The sequence below is a fragment of the Solanum dulcamara genome, chromosome 12 (assembly GCF_947179165.1).
Source record: "Solanum dulcamara chromosome 12, daSolDulc1.2, whole genome shotgun sequence".
Taxonomy (NCBI): Eukaryota; Viridiplantae; Streptophyta; class Magnoliopsida; order Solanales; family Solanaceae; genus Solanum; species Solanum dulcamara.
This window is the reverse complement of record NC_077248.1, coordinates 58,657,371-58,671,889: the sequence shown is the minus strand read 5'-3', so window position 1 is coordinate 58,671,889 and position 14,519 is coordinate 58,657,371. Positions and strand designations below refer to the sequence as shown.

Sequence of the window (14,519 nt, the reverse complement as noted above, 5' to 3'; positions counted from 1 at the left end):
CGTTATCTGACAAAGTCTTTTCGGATTGATCTTGAATATTATCCATGTTATCTGTAGGCTGAACTGGTTCTTCTTCTCCTTGAGTTGAACCAGGTCCCTTCTTTGGTTTTTTGTCTTCATTTGTTTCATCATCATTTTCATCCTTGTCGTCCTGAGCTTCATCACTTACAACAACATTGTCTCTCTGAACCTGCAGAAGCTCTTCAATCTCAAAATTATCTTTATCCTTGAGATTACCTATTTTGCCAGATTTATCAAAGATAACATGAATACTTTCTTCAATACACATTGTCCTCTTGTTGTACACTCAGTAAGCTTTGCCGGAGGAGGAGTACCCAACAAATATCCTTTCAACGCTCTTAGGATCAAACTTACCCAGATCATTCTTCCCATTATTCAACACAAAGCACTTGCACTCAAAAGCTTTGAAATAACTCAGCTTGGGCCTTCGGTTATTCAACAATTCATATAGAGTTTTGTTGAGTATTGACCTAATCATGCAATGATTAGTAACAGGCCGTATTTACTGCCTCAGCCCAAAATTTCTTTGGCAACTTAGAGTCAACTAGCATAGTTCTTGCAATGTCAATCAGGGTTCTATTCTTCCTTTCAACTACCCCATTTTGTTGTGGAGTCCTAGGAGCCAAGAAATTATGATGTATTCCATGTTCTACGTAAAATCTTTCCACCCTAGCATTTTTAAACTCTATTCTATGATCTGACCTGATTCTAGTTATCTTGCAGTTCAGCTTGGTTTGGATCATTTTTGCAAAGTTTATCAACACATCAACTGTCTCATTTTTGTGTTTTAAGAACATTGTCCAGGTGAACCTTGAAAAATCATCAACAGTAACAAAAATGTACTTCTTTCTTCCTCGACTTTGTATCTTGATCGGTCCACACAAATCCATGTGAATGAGTTTAAGTAGTCTGGTGGTGCTTACCTCTTTCTTTATTTTGAGGAGGTTCTAGTTTGCTTTCCTTAAGCACATACATCACAAACTCTGTTATTAGTAAAGTTCACCTTTGGAAGTTCTCGAACCAGGTCCCTAGTTACAAGTTTGTTCAGCAAGGATGAACTAACATGTCCTAGCCTCCTATGCCACAATTCTATACTTTCATCTTAGACTCTAAGACATGTTAAATTATCTCCTTGAGCAGAATTCAAATTAGATACATATATGTTCTTACATCGTCTTGCTTTCAAGAGTACTTCCTGAGATGACATGTTTGTGACAAAGCATTTCTCAAATGAGAATTTGACTTCATTTCATTTATCGCAAATTTGAGATACACTGAGTAATCTGTACTTCAACCCATTTACATAGTACACATCTTTAATTGAATTCTCTAGTGACTTTCTAATTCTTCCAATGCCAAGAATATAACCCTTTTTTCCATTTCCAAACTAAACACTTCCACCTTGAATTGCCTTGAGAGAGAGGAAATTTTCAGTCCTTCCAATCATGTGCTTTGAGCAACCACTATCCATAAACCAGCACTGACTTTTTCCTTCAGACCTTTCTTGCATAAAAGTTATTGATTAGATTTGGGAACCCATTTAACTTTAAGCTCCTAGTATGCAGAAAGTGGTGTAATCAAGGCTTTCTTAGTCCATTAGGGCATCATCACCCTCCTCATCGACTTATATGGATCAGGTGCCTTCCTTTGACTGTCTTTATGCAGAAGGTACTCTGAAAACACCTTTTTAGATTTTTTCCATGCATCCGAAGTCTCTTTTAGATGATCGTTTCTACCACAATGAATGCATCGTAAGTTATCAGATACGGACACATACTTGCTATGTGAATTAAAATGAGGCTATATCATTTTTCATCCTAGACCCTTTCCACCATTATAACCTTGGTTAGTCAGATTTTCAAGTATTTTGGACGATATAGTCCATTTGAGAGATTTGCTCAGCACTTTCTTGACCCGGATCATGTCCTTCTTTAGTTGGAGATTTCTTTCTAGGGAGCTAATTTTAATTCAGAATTTTTAAGTCTTTCTTCAAGTTTCAGCTCGACTCTATTAGCCTTACCCTTTAGCTTTACATCTTCTTCAGGAATGCATCCCAGTATTTCCTTGACGCTACTATTCTCAGCTTCCAACGACATAATATTTTCTTCTAATTCAGACATTGGAATGACCAAGGAATTTTTTTCATCTTGAAAAATGTCAATGCTATTATTTATGAAATCCTTTTCAGAGGTCAATTCACATAATGAATCAATTAAGACACAGGCTAGTTTTTTGAGTTTCCTAAAAGAGTAGGCATTGATGTTTTCCTTAAGGTCGAGTAAGGTTACCTATTTATCTGCTTCATCATCAAATTTTGCCATAAAAGCAAATATGGAGTTGAACATCTCATCATCATCCTTTACAGCCAGCATAGATGCATCTTCAGGATGATTCGACTACTCCAGGTCGCTTGAAGAGTTTCCCCATAACGCAAGTTCTCTCTTCACTACATAGTCAGCTGCAACTCTCATTTTTAGTTTGTCAGGAACCTGGTCCCTTCGTTTGTCTCTGTCACCCCTAATCTTATCGTAGTTCATGTATTCTCTTTTCTACATAGGACAGTCTTTGATAAAATATCTAGGCTTTCCGCAATCATGAATGACACAGGTTTGTCCCATTGGCATCTCTGCTTGTGTTACCCCTTTTCATGAAGCCTCCATGTTTCCTCATAATTTTATGAAACCTTTTAGTTAAGTATGCCATATCCTGATCTTCTTCAGAGTCTTCACCTTGAGGTACATTTAGAGCTAAGGATTTTTCCTTCTTTGTGTCTTTCCTGGAGTAATCTTGCTACTTATTTAATTCATGGGTTTGAAGATTTCCAATTAACTCGTCCATGGTGAGAATCTTCAAATCCTTCACTTCTGTAATGACATTCACTTTGCTTTCCCAGGACTTAGAAAGGATCCTGAGAATTTTCCTGACCTGTTTGCTGGGACAGATGGGTTCACCTAGACACTGAAGTTCATTGGTGATAAAGGTGAACCTGGTATGCATCTCCTAATAGTCTCCCGTTTCTTCATAATGAAGTTTTCATATTGAGTAGTTAACATGTCAACTTTTGACTCCTTCACTTGAGTAGTTCCTTCGTGAGCAATCCTTAAGTATTCCCAAATCTTCTTGGCAGATTCACATGCCGAAATTCGGTTGTATTCATCCGGTCCTATTCCACAGACCAGCAGTTTTTTGCTTTGTAGTTCTTCTCTATCTTCTTTCTATCAACTTCATCATACTCCTTTCGAGTTTTTAGTACAACTCGAGTAACTTCTCCTTCTTTGACCTTTTTTATAGGAACGTAGGGTTCGTCCAAAACAATGTCCCATAGTTCGCTATCCTCTGCCATGAAAAAATTGTGCATGCGAGTTTTCCACCATCCATAGAACTGACCATTAAAGATTAGGTAGAGCAGCCATCTTTCAGTCCACAAGATCTTTTATCGGTGTTAGCCATATAGAGAGCACTTGCTCTGATACCAATTGCTAGAATATATGAGTCCACCACGCAAGTCAGGGGACCAGGTCCCTTGACACAGTCAGTCAATATAATGCTCAAGTTAAGTGCGGAAAGTAAAATGTCCTTGCTCAAGGGAGGAAAAATCACGACCTGACCCCTCAAGATTTAGTTGTCAATCTTCACTATGGTGCAAGAGTAAAGTAAACTATTACAACCTATTGTACCTAGTTACTAACCCTCTTCACCCCTTTGCTTGCAAAAACACTATTATAGGCCTCAAGCCTAAGCAATGTAACTATTGCCCACTACACCACCGCTTCTTAATGATGTAGACTTTTCAAACACACTCCAAAACTAACTCTAGCAATGAAGTCATAGTAAAATAATACATCTGCAAATAATCAAGATTCCTTTATACATCAGGAATTGATTTTACAATGTTACAAATAAAACTCAAACTACAACACAGCTACAACGAACACTATCTTGAGCAGCTTTATCAGGTCCCGTGCAGCTTTTGTTGAAGTTCTTCTTTTCTTGAGAGAGCACCAACAAACATTTTTATAGTCAAATCTTGGAGTGAAGAACTTACTTACTTGGTTGTACAAGGTTTTTGTATATACCCTGGAGATCCACAACCTAGGATGCATTTGATTGGCTCCAGGTCTGCTGTCTCTGTGTCTTTACTGGCTCTACCAACCCCAGCAGAGAATGGCAGCTTTACAGCTGGCTGATCTGCAACTTGACTTGCTCATGGGACCAGATCGATCAGGTCCGTGTATCATGTTCTGTAGTTTGTTGATCATCAAAACTAAATAACAAGCCATCTCCTCAAACTCCTTTGAAAACGCCGTTTTCTTTCGTTTAACAAAACCCATCACTTTCTTGAATCTCCCGTCCCTCTTGCTCATCATCTTTTCAAGTGATTTTGGAAATTTCTTCCTCTCCCTTATCTTCTCGATTATATAATTCAAGTCTCTACGATTCCTCACCGGTAAATTCCCATATGCTAATTCCAGTGCTGTTATTCCCATTAACCAGATATCAGATTTTGGTCCTCTGCTGTTATTCTCATTTTCACTCTCAAACACCTCTGGTGCAGCACCCCATACAGAAATACTCTTCGGATTCAAAAATGAAGACGATGAACTGTCTTCGGAATCATAAACAGATACTTCAAATGCTAACTTAATCGACATTTCTTTAGTAGCCTCGTCGATGTTAACAAAGATATCTCCAGCATTCAAAGTCTTATGAACCATTGGATTGGACACAACATGAATTTCGTTTCGTAGACCAATACGTACTTCTTTAAGAAAAACAAAAATGAAATCCTCTGGCAATTTCTTTTTGGGACGAGTGCATAGAATAGAACGAAGAGATACCTCAGACATATACGGAAAAGAAACACAACAAATTCGCAGTAATGAAAGTTTTGTTGGATCCAATTATGTTGAGATTATGAGTAATGCTTGTAGTACCCTGGCGTCGAATCAAGTTGAATTCATTTTCATGGAGGTTCATGTTGAGGATCTTCAAAGTGACATAACCAGAAGGGACGAGTATGCCATCGTCTTCTGAATATTTGGAAAACAGAGCTCTGTAAACATGGCTTCGTCCATTAGAAAAAGAACCAATTTCCAAGTTGAGAAGATAAGTATTTTTAGTGTGTGGATCAGTGATGGTTTGTTCAAGTCTTGGTTGATTTAAGGAAGAAGCAAAGTCCATTGATAGATTACTTTTATCAGAACCAATTTCGGCGTCTAGACTTCTTGAAGAACCGATTTCTTTTGGTTGTTTTGAAGAAGAACCAATTTCCACTCTGGGATTGAATGGGTTTATGTCTTTATCTAGGTTTCTGCGACTCATCTTTTTCTTGGAGCTGAGTTTCAGAAAAAATGGAATTTGGTTTGTGAGGAAAACAAGAAGAAGAAGAAGATGTATTTATAGCTTTGGCCGTTTGGGTTGTTATTCCCCGCGCATAATTAAACGATCTTAATAGGCTCGGGCGGATAATTGCCCTTACAATTTGACTTATTTAATATCACTTTTTAAATATATTAGTAAATGTCAATTAATAAGATATTAATTGATTTGGTATAAGGTAAGAAATTATGGAATAATTTTATATTAGACGGTGTATCACCTAAATCTAAGAGAATTTCTCACTGTCTAACGTTAGCTCATGGCTGGAGTAAATCTAAACGAAATTTGGCCACTTAATTTCGTTGGAATGAAAACGATATCTTTTGTCATTCAATCACAAATTTCGTATAGCACCGACTTACATTTTAAGTACTACTGTTATATATTGTTTTACTTCAATTAAAATTACAAGAAGAACTCACAACTAGATTAGACCTATTAATGTTTTAGTTAATTTAAGTCTCTTTTTTATTAAATATATCATGAGATCTCTTCCCCAACAAGAACAGACTAAATCTATGTGCTACACTAATAAGAACAAAAATCAAAAGTGATGAAGAGTTCGAAGTAACGAGGAGTTTGCTAAAAATACTCGATGAGTAAATATCGCTTTATCTAAGTTGACAATAGATACTTAACATATGTAGGGGGAAATATATATATATATATATATATATATATATATATATATATATATATATATATATATATATATATAATTTAATGGGTTAATCATTTATCTGATAAGAAAATTGAGTAATTCATCCCCTCATTGATAAATCGCTAACTATTAAATTTTAATTCGTTCACCAATAATTAATTCGATAATCCAATACAATAAGTCAGTAATCCAAATTTGCAATTGAATTTATCAAGTATGATTCGTTTTGAATAGCCCTGCATCTTATGGTAGTTTCACTTCAAGAAATTGACTGGATTTTTAACTGAATACTTAGTGGTATCATATCATAATATCACCTCAAAAATTAGTACTACTATAGAAACTGATTAATTCTTTAGTGTTTGTTTAATTTTATTTTTCTCCATTATGTTCTTTGAGTCCAAGCATGTACATGGATTACTCTAATTGACAAAGCTAGCTACCTTTTTGTATTTTTAAGCAATGATATACCACTGTTGAAAATGTTTAGAGCAAAAAGCAAGAACAAACTAAAAAAAAGGAAGATATCACAATTTTAGAAATTTATATAGCAATTTGTTCAACCTTTTTTTTAATTGGCTAAAACTTCCACCAAATAGACATTAATTACATGTTACTATCTTCGTCTAGACTTTATATTTTAGACTGTCACGGTTCAAAATTGTAAGACCCCAAAAATTTGGAAAGTCCTAAAACAAGGAACAAAGGATAAAATCTGAGAAAAATACAGAAAATGGCACCAGGTGTTGACCACGGAAGACCATCACGGGCCGTGACACGCACCACGCCTCGTGGTGAGCCACCGAGGTGGTGGCATGGTTCTGAAACTCAACCTATAGGGAAGAGACCACGGACCGTGGTGAGCACAACGAACTGTAGTGTCCTCCGTGGTGACCCCTCCCCTAAGGCCTCAGAAAAATTTCCCAAAGCAAGGACCAAGGGTGACCACCACGCGCCGTGGAGCTCTTCACGAACCGTGGTGTGCTCCCTGGTGGTCATTCCTACCGGCCCTACACCACAACCATGGTTCACGAACTGTAATGCCCTCTACGAACCGTGAAGGTCTCTGTGGAGGAAGTTCAGAGACTTTTCCTGCAAACTCCAAAATATTTCCCTAAGTCATTCACCACGGAACACCACCATGGACCGTGGTGAGCATCACAGACCGTGAAGCCTAGCCCGGCCAGATTTTATAGGGGTATTTTGGTCTTTTCCTGTATTTTATAAACAAAGTGAGGTCGTTTTGAGGGTTGAATTCACCTATCTAAAAGACCCTAAACCTTCCAAAGCCCTTATTCCTCACATTAACTCCCTCAAACAAAAACCCTAACCTCTCAAGTTCTCTCAAATCTTCCTCTTCATCAAGAAAGCTAGGGTTTCATTCCAAAGAAGATCAAGCCTCCATTTTCAAGCTTTCATTGCGATTTTTATTCCCCAAGGTATGTGGGTTTTATTCATGGGTTCTTCCACCCATTTAGCCCAAGTATTTTTCAAACCTAGAAATTTAATTTTAAGTATGATTCTTATGAGTTTTTATAGTATGATTCCAAATGCATGGATTATTGTCTATTTAAAATTTATTTACCTATCTTAGTCTATATTGACTCTTAATTGGATGAAATTGATGATTTTATTAAAGGTACTTATATGAAGGCGTAAAAGGGTTTCAAGGTGTCTTGGTGGGTTGTTTCAAAGATATCTTAATTGATGCATTTTCTTACTCTCATGCATGCTAGCATTATTTTAAATGATTTAATGGTTGAAGGAATAGAACTCACCTAGTTTTACTATGTTCTCAATGAAGTTGAATTGAAAGCTTTGACTCCAAAATAAAAGTTTATGAAAGCAAATGTTTATGATTAAAGGGAGTCTTATGAAATGATAGAATGATGAAATGATCATGAAATGATCATGAAATGATGTATTCCACTTGTGAAAAGCCAATTCTCACTTGAGTGAATCAAATGAAAGGTTTTAATGTGCTATTCTACCAAATTTGATGATCTAAAACTATGTAAATGATTATGTCCTTATGTTATATGAATTATTCCGTAGGATTGATTTATCACCAAATGGGGCATTGAGGTGGGATTCGGTAAGGAATCCTAGTAGCAACCTCCTGTCTCATTAACTATGCGCCAACATAGGAGCCCTTGTAGGCTTAGGCTAGTAGATCCACAAATAGCCCTTAAAGTTAAATTTAAAGAAATGAATGAAATTGATGGAGTTTTACCCGGCAAGTAGTCTCCCCGTGCCAACGTAGGGGGTTATGTTGGATTCCATGTAATAGATCGCATGCTCTTAAATGTCGGTTACGGTCATTTTCCCACAAAATAAATATTTAAAGATTATTCACATGATTGATTATGCATGCATTGCACTATGTTTCATACTACATAAATGTTCATGCATACCTATACTTAGGGACCGGCGTTGCTCCACATTCATATCCTCATGGATAGTTGATCGTTGAAGGCTACATAGTTGGTGAGTTCCCATGTTTCGGGAATAATATCCCTTTTCTTTCTAGCTCTTGTTATGTAAATACTTTCGAATTTCTATTTGGTACTTGTTCTATTTACTATGAGGGTGACCTAGGAACATGTCTTAGCCCCCGCTAAGTCTAAATGTAGAGGTATGTTTGGACATAGATGTATGATGTTTTGAAGTCGTTGATGACTCTTATTCTATGATGTTCTCCCTTAGTCCCGTTCCCTTTTTATTTTCGCTTTTGTTATTGAATGTCATTACTTATGAAAAGCTAAATGAATGCTTAGAGGCTTGGGCGAGGAACCTCCGGGTGTCTCATTTGTCGTGTCATATCTAAGCCTTAGGCTTGGGTCATAAAAAAAATCGAGCGTGATAACACTTGTCTTATCCCACCAAGGCAAGTCATCTTAAACCCAACAATTATGGAAAATAATGCGAAATTAACAAAATATATCAGATATACAAATGTGGAAGACTTAAATAATCTCAAATAACCCCTAAAATATGTTGTCATGTGTATAAGCCACTAATACATGCGGAAATGAAAGGTAAATACAAGTCTCAAAAATGTCTTTGTTTCTCGAATAGAATAAAGTATCAATATAGGAATAAAAGAGTCTATCGGATGGCAAAGAGTTATCTCTCTATATCTCCTGAAACGCCTCGGATGATCACGATGGGGAACTACTCATTGTCTGAGCTCAAAACCTACACAAATGTAGAAGCAAGGAGTGAGTACCAAGCGATACAGTACTCATCAAGTCAATAGAACAAGGCAAATCTACCAGAGTACAAGAACTCTTTTCATCCCAACTGAACCTCCGTAACTACAACATGCACAGAAATTAGCCAAATCTAGAATTTACAATGCACAATTCAATTAAATTCCACAGTCACAGTTTATTCGTTACAAAGCACTAATCACAAGTATCACACAGAACAATCATAAGAATCAAGTACATCACACACAAAGATGCAAGAATGCTCATGCACAAATAGTGATCAAGCGTCAATCAAATCTGTCGATAATGACCTTGTCATCACGCTCTCGCCATAAATAACATCGGCATCACACACTTGCCGGCAATGACCTCGGCATCACATTATCGCCGGAAATAACTCCGGCATCACACACTTATTAGCAATGACCTTAGGATCACACTCTAGTCAGAAATGACCTCGACATCACATTCTTACCGAAAATGACCTCGGCATCAAACACTCTCCAACAATGCCCGCAGCATCACACTCTCGCCGATAATGACCTCGACATCACAAACTCTCATCGATAATGACCTCGACATCACAGATTCGCCAACAATGACCTCAGCATCACACATGTCCATCCCATCATATTATTCAAGAAAAAAATGCAAATCAGCATGTTCACATAATAATGAGGAAGTGACAAGTTTAAGAAATTCACAATCACAATGAAGCTATCAAAGATTCATCAAATACGCATCAATATCAAGATCAAAATATTTCACACTTTTCAATCACATTACCTTTTTATTAACCCCATTCATTTGTTAAGGTTAATTAATGTGTATAAATAACCCATCACCTCATTTCCATTACTCCCCAACACATACAAAAAAGGAAATTCGAGGATTCTAAAAGATTTATGGAGTTTTAGAAATTCACTTGTCTTAAACAAAACACCATCAATCTAAAACTTGATTCTTTCCCTTCTGAATAGTAGCCAAATCACCACAATCTGATTAAATAATGATTCATAATAAGATTTCGGAACTAACAACACCAACTTTACAAAATCGGACTAAAGAGTCAAAACGACTCAAAAATTCGATTTCAAAAATAAGGTTTAAAGCTGAAAAATTTTATATGAAAATTTTCTCAAAGTATTTGGAATCCATTAGTAAAAACCATTTCGAAAATGGAGTTGTATTCAACTCATGATCACAATTTTAGTAAAACTCAAATTCTTGAGCAAAACTCCATTTTTGGAATCAAAATCAAGAAATTAGAGGTTGAAATCAAAATATAATCAATGGATATTGAAGAATCTAAGTTAAAATCACTTACCCAAATGAAAAATCTTGAAAAACCCCTCTAAAATTCGCCTTTACATATCTCTCAAAACCCAAAAAATGGAGGAATGTGGGCATTTTTTGACTTTTGAAAATTAAAACATTGTTCAGTTAAAATAACCCTCTGCGAATGCAGCCTAGGGCTAGCGAACGCAAAGGTCAATTGTCAAGGCCTTTCGCGATCGCGGTCATGAGCACCGTGAACGCAAAGGTCAACAAGTCAGGCCCTTCGTGAATGCAGCAAGCTTCCACGAACACAAAGGCAACCTCTTCAGCCTTTCGCGATGTCGGATAAGCTTCCCCAAACACGAAAAAGGGATGAACAAATCAAAGACATAACAAAAGTACAAAGCACAAAGTTAAAAAAATGGACCCTCAAGATTCGTTCGAAATCTCGTGCACACAAACCATATATGCTACCCCACAAAATTCTGCGTTCCAGATCCAACGGAACTGTCAGAATTTGAATTCGAGGTCTTCTTGACCCGAAATCCTTTTAGTCGCAACTAAACTAATTTAAGGTTCAAAAACACTAAAACAAGCTCGGGACTTCAGAAAATTCAACCAAGACCTCACCTAGGCCTAAAGTCATCTCTCGGATCCACTGGAATCGTCGGAAATCCGTTCCAAGCATCTAAATTTTGTATGTTGATCAAAGTCAAATCAAAGGCCAAAATCTCAACAACTTGGGACCTCAATTCCACAATATAACCCTAAATCTGAAATCGACAACTCTCCTAGACCAATTTCTACATTTTGGGCTGATGACGTCGATGTAATTTCATTCCGAGACTCAAAACTCCGAAAGACACCAAAAATCACTTTTTAACAACTTAAGCCTAAAACTCAATACTTTGCAAAGATCACAACTTTTCCAAGAATTTCCAAAACCAATATTGTAATCTGATCAAATACGACTTGGGGCAGCTATCGGGAGAAATAAAATAGTAATTTCACGCAAATTTCCAAAATTTACCAACCGGATCATCACACTATATATTATTTTAAGATTTCTTGTTAAAATTAGAGTATGTTTTTCGAGAATAAAGGTATATTAACCATGAATTTAATCTAGTACATAAAAGGTTATATTTAATTTCTATTTTATTTCAATTTTCCAAACATTAAATATCTGAAAGCAGAAAGCGAAAAATGAAAAAGCAATAAAGAGAAGATCAATAAAATTATAATCGAGTAATTAAATATCTCAAAGGTTCATTTAAACTTAAGTATGTGATATTATTTAGTAAAAATCACTGAATTTAATTTTGTATCAATAAAATCACTCAACTTATTATTTTTCTCTTGCAATAGCACTTAACATGATTTGTCATAAAAAATAATAATCTAACTTGGCAAAATTAATTGATTTTTTATGTCAGATAAATATGAACCCACAAATAATAAAATATTTTAAAAAATCCAATGTCAACAATCCAACCCACCCACAAGTCTAAGAGATCAAAATATCAAATTAAATTCTCATGGCATCAAATATTCCCAGAAATCAATTATGCATCAGATTTTAAACATATATTTCAGTAAAGTTAAATTTCTTTTAGTTAGTTGATGCTATAATAAATTAAACCGTGCACCATATATTGCTCAGAATAGAACTTGTGTTTTCTATATAAGAATAATTTAATTATCATCTTCAATGAAATAATATTTTTGTTTAATGTTTGATAACATATTCTAATTTCGAATAACTTAGCCATAACTTTGGAATTAATTTATATTTGATTGAAAAAATCGCGCTTGCAAAAAAAAAAAAAACTTCTTTTGTAAATAAGTTTCAATTCGAATAGAAATGACATAATACATAAATATGCCCTTTAACTTAGCTTCATTTCATATTTATGCCCTCCAAGTTTGGGTGTGCACAAGTAGGCACTTAAACTTGTATAAAATTAAACAAGTAGACACACATGTTCTACGTGGCACAATACACGTAGAATGCCACGTAGGACACAAAATTGCCATGTAAGACGAATGTGTCTATTTTTTCAAGTTTTGAATAATTAAAGTGCCTACTTGTGCATTAGTAAAGTTAGAGATCATAGTTATCTAGAACCAAGTTAAAAGTCATTTATGTATTATGAAAATAGAAATAGATTGCATGTTTATATAAACATATTGTAGATATATTCCTATGTTGTAGGTCACTGCCAGGTGATGGTGTATAAAAATTTACACTGTCGACTAATTATATACCTGTTTTATAAGCTTGTGCAAGTTTATTAGGATTTGTTCAGAAATTTACTTTCCAATATATGTTCATACAGTATTTGCAAACAAAATGAGATTCCTAATGAAATCAGTAGCAGAAAATAAAGAAACAGAACAAGAATCAAATGATAAATCCAGCACGAGTTCCATTTCATTATACATGAATGTTAATTGAAGAATCTGTTGAATATACGTAAATTTTTGCTCTTACTAATACCAAATGTCAAATTCTACTTATTTTGATCTTCATTCAACAAAAATTGCTTAAACCTTTCAATAGCACTAAAGAATGGAGTATTCAAAAGCTCATCAGCAGTTGGCCTCTTCTCTGGTTTCTCTCTAAGACAAGCAAGAACCATCTCATTAAACTCCCTCGAAAACTCCCCATAACGAACACTATCTTTCTTGTTCATCACACTTTCAAGTGATTTTGGTAATGTCTTGTTCTCCCTTATCATCTCGATTATATAATTCAAGTCTCTACGATTCCTCACGCGTATATTCCCATATGCTAATTCCATTGCTGTTATTCCCACTAACCAGATATCAGATTTTGGTCCTCTGTTATTCTCATTGCCAATCTCAAACACCTCTGGTGCAGCACCCCATTCAGAAATACTCTTCGGATTCAAAAACAAAGACGATGAACTAGCTTCTCCGTGGTTACAATTTGGGGCTTCAGAATCATAAACAGATACTTCAAATGCTAACTTGATTGAAACTTGTTTAGTAGCATCGTCGATGTTAACAAATATATCTCCAGCATTCAATGTCTTATGAACCATTGGATTGGACTCAACATGAATTTCGTTTAGTCCAATAAGTACTTCTTTAAGAATAATTGAAATTATATCCTCTGGCACTTTCTTGTTGGGACGAGTGGAGAGAATACAACGAATCGATCCCTCTGACATATACGGCAAAGAAATACAAAACAAATTCGCAGCAATGAAAGTTCTTTTGGATCGAATTATGTTGGAATTAATAATGGCTGTGGTACCTTCACGTTGAATCAAGTTGAATTCATTTTCATGGAGGTTCATGTTGTGGATCTTCAAAGTGACATAACCAGAAGGGACGAATATGTCATCGTCCTCCAAATATTTGGAAAACAGAGCTCTGTAAACATGGCCTCGTCCGTTAGAAAAAAACCCAATTTCCAAGTTGAGAAGATAAGTATCATTAGTGTGTGGATCAGTGATGGTTTCTCCAAGGGTTGGTTGATTTAAAGAAGAATCAAAATCCATTGATGGTTTGTTCAAGTCTAGACTTCTTGAAGAACCGATTTCAAATCGTCTGGGATTGAATTGCTTTCTGGCATGCTGTGAGTTTCTGGGATTCATCTTTTTCTTGGAGAAGAGTTTCAGAAAAAATGGAATTTGGTTTGTCAGGAAGACAAGAAGAACAAGTATTTATAGCTTTTGGCCGTTTGGATTGTTATTCTTCTTCGCGCCTAATTGGCCCTTATTTTATTTTTTTCATTCTTTTCTTTACTTTTCCCCCTTTTCTTTTTCTTAAATGGCGAAGTTTACGGATATATATAATTTTTTTCACGCAGGAATTATTTTTTTAAAATTATATTGTAATTTAAAACTAATTTTTTTGCTGCTATATTTTAATTTAGTTTTTGTATCTATAAAAAATTGGGAAATGTATAATAAATTTTACAATAAAAATAGTGAGAA

At 35.4% G+C, this 14,519-nt stretch overlaps 1 protein-coding gene across 1 annotated transcript; it reads right to left on the bottom strand.

Annotated features, from left to right (window-relative positions):
* Nucleotides 1-13,064: 13,064 nt before the first annotated feature.
* LOC129875790 (serine/threonine-protein kinase BLUS1-like) lies at nucleotides 13,065-14,177 on the bottom strand. The gene has a single exon (XM_055951028.1). The coding sequence runs from the start codon at nucleotides 14,175-14,177 to the stop codon at nucleotides 13,065-13,067; it is 1,113 nt and encodes a 370-aa protein (XP_055807003.1).
* Between the last annotated feature and the right edge of the window lie 342 nt (nucleotides 14,178-14,519).

What these genes read in the sequence shown, in the direction of transcription:
- LOC129875790 (XM_055951028.1), bottom strand. Translation starts at nt 14,177, where the DNA reads ATGAATCCCAGAAACTCACAGCATGCCAGAAAGCAATTCAATCCCAGA.